At 50.9% G+C, this 7,375-nt stretch overlaps 1 protein-coding gene across 1 annotated transcript in view; it reads right to left on the reverse strand.

Moving 5' to 3' along the window:
* The window catches only part of EDC4 (enhancer of mRNA decapping 4), a gene marked incomplete at both ends in the record, with an annotated part of 38,847 nt that extends 33,487 nt beyond the window's left edge, over positions 1-5,360 (reverse strand). Inside the window, 2 exons of the mRNA XM_082005712.1 lie at positions 637-793; positions 5,282-5,360. Of these exons, the coding sequence (XP_081861838.1) occupies positions 637-793; positions 5,282-5,360 (236 nt within the window). The remainder of the gene's footprint in view (positions 1-636; positions 794-5,281) is intronic.
* Between the last annotated feature and the right edge of the window lie 2,015 nt (positions 5,361-7,375).

The raw sequence follows: 7,375 nt of genomic DNA on the forward strand, positions 1-7,375 counted from the left end.
GATTTAACGCCGTTCACCACAACTCTCTGGGCTCGGCCATCCAGCCAGTTCCTCACCCAGTGAAGAGTAAACCCGTCTAAGCCACGAGCCGCCAGTTTCTCCAGGAGAATGCTGTGGGAGACGTTGTCAAAGGCTTTACTAAAGTCCAGGTAGACAACGTCCACAGTCTTTCCCTCATCCACTAGGCGGGTCACCTGGTCATAGAAGGAGATCAGGTTGGTCAAGCAGGACCTGCCTTTCATGAACCCATGCTGGCTGGGCCTGATCCCTTGGTTGTCCTGCAGGTGCCCTGTGAGCACTCTCAAGACCAACCGCTCCATAATCTTCCCCGGTACAGAGGTCAGGCTGACAGGCCTGTAGTTCCCAGGATCCTCCTTCCGGCCTTTCTTGTAGATGGGCGTCACATTGGCAACCATTCTTTGGTTCCTGAGCAGCAAGGGTAGCAAGCTCCATGCATCAGCCTCATAAAAACTACAAAAGCTCTAACCAACAGCATGGACACCTAACTGCCACCTGAACTCAATGCAAAACGCACTGCCAGGTTCCCAGCATGCTTGTCCAGGCTCACCAGAACTAATTTTTAACCGTATTCTGTTCACTCTCAGCCTTTCTTCAAAAAAAAAAAAACCAACTTACATGACTTGCTTCTCCTGCAGGGCTCCTAGAGAAACGCCGCGATGCACTGGCTTAACCAAAGAAGGTCCATCTCCAGCGACGATGGGATCAGGCACTAGCAGTCCATTCAGGTCTCCATTATATGAATTTGACGGTCTCTGGTTCTCATTCACTGAACCTAGGGAAAAGCATAGAATCGCAGAACCATTAAGATTGGACTTGATGATCTTGGAGGTCTTTCCCAACCATCAACCCAACACCATCATGCCCACTAAACCGCATGACCAACTGTGCACAATAACTACTTAGAAGAAATAGTGCTGTGTGAAATACACTACCTGCAGATGTTTTTTTTGTCAGGTTCTACTGGTCCATCAAGTAGAATACACTGAATTAGCTGGGTAAAGCATTCTTCTCCAAAAAGGATGTGTAAGAGACCTTCTGTCTAAGAAACTTACCTCCACACAAACAAGTGAAGTCATAGCTCTTTTCTTACACAAGCAACCCCATCAGACCAGAAAAACATCAAAGAACATGTACAAGGAACTTACCAGGTTCAAGCAGCAAATAGTCTTGGATTAGAAAGACTAAGCTGGTAATTCAGATTTACAGGATCAAGTGCCAGACCAAAGAGTTCTTGAAGGGTCATTTCTAACCCTCATGCCTGCAGAGAGATCTCTGAAGTCCACCAATACAGTGGTTTGCTGCCACATTTGGGGGTGGCTGGAAATAATACATTTGTTACTTTCCAAAACTGACTTTTGACTGCGAGACCTGACCTCAGAGTCCAGGTGTTGGAGTAACTTAGCTGTGAAATCATGCAGCTGTGCCTACAGGATTCCCGTATTTTTCTTTAGTTGACAACTCATATAGAAGTTTACAGCACCCAAGTTTTGCATAAAGCAACCATTCATTCAGCATTTCAGCTCTGCTTTGAAGAGTGCATGTCCCTGACTTCATATACTTGCCCTAGCACAAGTTGTCTGGTGGCCTCCATGCCTTCTGAAGGCTTTTAGAAGGGGACAGATGTCACAGGGGGTGAAGGAGACTCTTCTCTCTATTTCATTAGCAAGGTAAAGAGTTGACAGTCCCCATTAGAGATAGAGCCTGCTCCATCTGCGCTTACACGTCAACACACCGAAGTCAAAGCCTCCTGTCTCAGCGAAGTCCTTGCTTGAAATTTTCCCTGGTTTTGAAAACTGAAATTTTGTATACTGTTGCCAGGTAACAACTGCTGCTGAGCTCTTGCAAAATGGCTGCTCCCAGGACCAGAAGCTCTACTGTTACTGGCACACGTAACAAACCTAAACATAACTGCGGGTAAGAGGCATGTTCTTTGAAAGCAAGGCAAGCTTTCAGCTACAAAACAGGCTTTAACATACCAGGATGAGCGCTGCTGCCCACAGAAATAATTGTAACTATTATTCATTTGCCAGAAGAATATTTAAAATTTGCCTGTTTACAAACAGAGTCATTAAATCAGCAACTACACTATGGACACAAAAAGCCCGTGCAGCAACAGGGTAATCCAATGCAGAGACGATTTGGGCGAGCACCTCAGTTTACCTGGACAGCATGAAGAAAACAGTGGCAGCACTCACACAGCACAAGGAAACTTCAGGCCAGGGAATGGGATCCTGTAACCACCTAACACATTTGTGCAGTGCTTGCCGTTGCAAGATTAAGATGCACCCCTTATTCCTATAACATATAGCGGGGGCTTGTCCAGTTGCTGCAACTTCCATTGACTGCAATTTATTCTTTGTGACTAAAAGCAGGAAAACATTCACTATAGAAAAGGCCTCCAGGCTGCCAGAGAAAGATGATACATTCTTTGCTCTATTTGCAGCACCAGGAATGCCTCACGGAAGTATCTCTGCGCTTTTATGGACAGCAGGACAGTGACATTCGCTCCATGGGAAAGGGAAGTAGGAAACACTCCTCAGAGGCCGGTGGGGACAACAACAGTACACTGGAGTGCAGGAATGGGCTTAGCCCATTGCCCTGTCTTAGCCAGACAAGCACTGGTGCTGCCTGCAGTGTCCTGAAGACATAAAAGAAGGGAAGAGGCTCAGTGTTCAGTGGGTACATGAACAAAACATTAAGCTACACTGGTACTGGCCTTCAAAGGGAAAGAAGTGAGGTGGTATTCATTACCTTCTTAAAGGGAAGGAAAGCAGGAGCAATCAGAGCCGAGTTACTGAACTCTTCGTGCTCCCACCCTCCTTATCAAGGATGCTATTTTGTACTAAACGGTGACTTCCCTGGTAAACACCACACGGGCAGGGTGAGCCCACGTAACACCTGGTTATCAGCAAAGATTTCAGCACGGACTGAAGGATCCTGCCCACAACCCCAGCAGGGACTCTCCTCCATAGCACCCTGGCATTGACAGCCTATCTACGTGCCCCAGCTGGGAGGTCCATGGGTTGATCACGCAGCTTCCCCTTGCTGAGGGCACAGCATAAAAAACGCGCAAGGGCTACCAAAGCTATGGGTGATGTTAGCCGAAACTGGGAGAAAAGCATGTCAAGAGAGACTTGGGTGGTAGATCGCATTTTCACTATCACCAAACCTAGCAGAACTTAAAGTGTTGTGACAGTTGTAAACTCTTTAGAGCGGGGAGTCACCTGCTCAGACAGCCCCCAAAAATAACATAATGCTGCTCACAGCACAGCTACATGCACCTAGCACTGCAAAACGTTCTTTGTGGCAGTAACCTTGGAAAGCAGCTACAGTAGTCTCTGCTGGGTATTAAAATCTGTAAGTGAAACACAGCCTATAAGAGCAACTAGAACTAGAGAGGACCTTAACCACAGCAACTTTATGCTAGACAAGACTAGCCCTACGCATGCAATTCATGATGCTGCTTCTATTCTCTTTCAAAAGCCTTGAAGGATCCCCCAGTTTCACTTTCCTCCGACACCCTAACAGGATTTTCAGAGGCTTTCAGTTAACAAACAAGTACTCTTGCTCTTCACCTTACTATGTCCAGTTTTCCAGTCTATTTGCTATTACCCAGGCAGTGATTTCCACTGAGAACAACCACAGGTTCCTTACTGCTTGACTTACTGTCCATTTACTCCTTTTTCTCTAACTGCCTTCTTGCGCACTAGAGTTGACAAAGAAGATATAAAAAGAATGAATAGGAAAGAAGAAAAATGAAAAAAATAAGCCATGCTCAGTAAATAACTCCTTTGCTTCAACCAGCAAGAGAAGGGAGAACAGAAACCATCTCCTGACCATGACACATCCTTTCAGTTCAGAAATTGCTTATAAAACAAGTGTTCCCAATCCTTGTATTGAGTTCTCCTTTCAGTCTTTCAAGTACAGAGTGCTGCACTGTGAAGAAAAATGTATTTTCTTCTAAGAATTATCATCCAAGAGCACACAAGTGCTCCGCAAACAAGATAAACTACTTCAAGGAATGAGAAGTTTCTCTACAGGTAGTAAAACTAATAAAGCTGGCTTCCTGTAGATTTGCTCCATCAACCCATGTGCCTTTACATCCTTCCCACAACAATCCTGCATCCAACCTCTTATCCTTTCAGCCAAGCAAAAGGCTGCACGTGTGGCAGTTGCTTTGGAGGTAGCACATCCATATTGACAGACTCTGAGGGCACTTAAAGGCCATGTCATTCCTGCCTTTCCCTCAACAGAAGCACAACACAGGCATAAATTCTGTCCTCTACCCAGAGGCTAAGTTTTTGTTGTTTCGTTTTTTTTTTTTTTTTTTTTACAAAATGTTCACAGTCTCAGCCTCCTTCAGACCATTACCTCATCAGGTGTGACTGACACACTATGGTAGGTTCAAAAAGCTATGAGGGAGATTGACAGAGATGCTAGGCTACAGGGGAGTGGGAACACATTTTGTACAGCTGACTCCCAAGCTCTTCACCACTGATATTTTTACAGAAAGACGGGCATCCAGCGAACTCTGAGCAGATAAGTATAAGCTCAAACCAAAGGGAGAGGACTCACAACCACTTTAGGAGAGGTGCTTGTGATCCCAATTCACATTCAAATAAGAACAAGAACAAAAAGTTTGTGATAAGGGGGAAGATGGCAGCAATCTCAGAGAGGCCAGACAGCCCCATCCAATGAGCCCAGCAAGACACCTGGGAAAAACTCAAACTACTCTTAGCAAAGGAGGGAGACTTGGGTCAAGGAGGTCAGCGCTTGAGTTGAGTTCTCAGCAGCAATACCGCTGAGATAAGAAGAGCCCAGCCACCCACAAGGCAGCAGCGAGCTGTGGGTCCAAAACGCTCCCGTTCTGCTCAGTTTCAAGAATCCTCTCCCATAAGCAAGGCTTCTCCAGTTGGGTCGTTGGCTCCTCTCCTTATCCGGCTGGTACACACCTCCCCGCTGTCTTCCGGGCTCTTCAGGAAGAGACGCAGGGCCAAGCGGGACCCCCGCTCGCCCTGGGCGGGACAGAGCCGGCGGAGAGCGATGCCAGCGGCGCTCCGAAGGGAGACGGGCCCGGCCCGGTCCGGCCCCAGAGCGCGGCCGCCTGACAGACGGCGGAGCCCCGGCGCACCGGCCGAGGAGGGCCCTGCAGCCCCGGCCTGGAACAGGGCAGCGCGACCGCCTGCCCTGTGTGACGGCCCCGCCCCAGCCAGGCCCGCCGGCGGCGGCCTCCCGCGCCCCCTCTGTCCCGGCCCCTCACCTCCCGGCCGGTCCAGCTTGAGGATGTCCCGCAGGTGCTGGGTTGCGTCCTCGATGTCGATGCTGGACGAGGAGGCCATGGAGCCTGGCCCGCTTCCTGCCGCCGCCCGTACAACCGCCACCGCGCTACCCCGGCCCGGCCCGCCGCCCACACTTCCGCCTCCGGTCCCGGCTTGGTGCGTCGGGCGGAAACTGCCGCCGGGACGAAGGGTTCCGGGGGCGGGGGGGGCGGAGCCAGTCCGGCCCCTGGCGCGTCCGGCCTCCTCCCTCGGCGGGAGCCGCGGCGGTGGCGCGGCCCGGGAGCTACCCCGGCCGCCCCCTTCCTCCTCCCCGCCGGGCCGAACGCTGAGGGGGAGCCGGGTGCTGCAGGCGTCAAGGGCCTACACCGGCCCTGGCTCCTCGGGGCATCGTGTCGGTGCCACTGGGTCCAATAGCACGAGGTGACACCTGAAGTCTCACTCGTGAAGGGGTAGGGCAAGTTGTTTAGGGGGAAAAAATAATCTCATAGAGCTGCTCGGCCCTCCCTCGGCTTTCGCCATGTCTCCTCACAGGCCTCCAGACCGGGAGGGTGAAAACCAGGGCTCAGCCTAACCCTTCGCTGCAAAGGTGTGCCCGAGAGACAAGAGTTGAGAGACAGCAAATCTGTTCACGTGTGTTGGGCCTCAAAAGTGACCTGCAGCTGTCAAAACCATTAAGCAATACTGATTTAGAAACACCAGTGTTTGCCTCCTCCAGGTAAGGAGCCAGGAGTGAATGACTGTGTGGAGAAGGAAAAAGAGCCCCCAAAAGATCAGTCTAGAAGGGTTTGGGTGGGAAGGGACCTTTCAAGGCCATCTAGTCCAACCCCCTGCCATGAGCAGGGACATCTTCAACCAGAGCAGGTTGCTCAGAGCCCCGTCCAGCCTGACCTGGGATGTTTCCAGGGACGGGGCATCTACCATTTCTCTGGGCAACCTGGGCCAGGGCTTCACCACCCTCATTGGGAAATTTTTTTTTCTTAAGATCTAGTCAAAATCTGCCCTCTTTCAGTTTAAAACCATCACCCCTTGTCCTGTCACTTCAGGCCCTGCTAAAAAGTCTGTCCCCATCTCTATCAGCCCCCTTTAAGCCCTGGTGGCTGCAGTAAGGTCTCCCCGGACCCTTCTCTGCTCCAGGCTGAACCCCCCGCAGCTCTCCCAGCCTGTCCTCCCAGCAGAGCTGTTCCAGCCCTCGGAGCATTGCTGGGGCCTCCTCTGGCCCCGCTCCAGCAGGTCCATGTCTCTCCTGTGCCGAGGGCTCCAGAGCTGCAGGGGAGTCTCCCCAGAGCAGGGCAGAGGGGCAGGATCCCCTCCCTTGCCCTGCTGGCCACGCGGCTTTGGGGGCAGCCCAGGACACGGCTGGCTTCTGGGCTGCGAGCGCACATGGCCGGCTCATGGCCGGCTTTTCACCCACCAGTACCCCCAAATCCTTCTCAGCAGGGTCCAATAGTGACACCTAAGTCTCACTAATAAAGGGGTAGGGCAGGTTGTTTAGGGGGAAAGAATAACCTCATATTGCTGCCCGGCCCTCCCTCCGACCACAGGCAGCTTTCGCCCTCTCTCCTCACAGGCCTCTGGACCAAGGACCTCCATCCCCCAGCCTGTACTGATACCGGGCGTTGCCCTGACCCAAGTGCAGGACCCTGCACTTGGCCTTGTTGAACCTCATGAGGTTCACACGGGCCCATTCCTCAAGCTTGTCCAGGTCTCTCCGGATGGCCATCTGCATGATCTACATGACCAATTTCAGGGGATAACTGCTTTGAACTTTTAATGGCCTGAAAGAATCTAATTTTAAATAGTTTTTAAACCAACACCTGCCACATGTAAGCCTGACTTTTAAGCAAGCTCTCTCTTGGCTTACTGAGCCCATTATTCAAAGGACTACCTTGACCTCATGGACTAGATCCTTTTGCAGGGCAAGGTTCACAAGCCAGGCCTATTCTTAGATCCTCGCTCCTCTGCCAGGCTTTATTTACATCCAGAGCTACAACATAAGGATCCTTGCTTAGCCGTGACCATACAAAATGCTTCTTTCTACTCAAAGAGCTAATCTCCTCAAGTGATTAACTTTGAGC

The sequence above is a fragment of the Phaethon aethereus genome, assembly GCF_964289735.1.
Source record: "Phaethon aethereus genome assembly, chromosome: 13".
NCBI classification, from domain to species: domain Eukaryota; kingdom Metazoa; phylum Chordata; class Aves; order Phaethontiformes; family Phaethontidae; genus Phaethon; species Phaethon aethereus.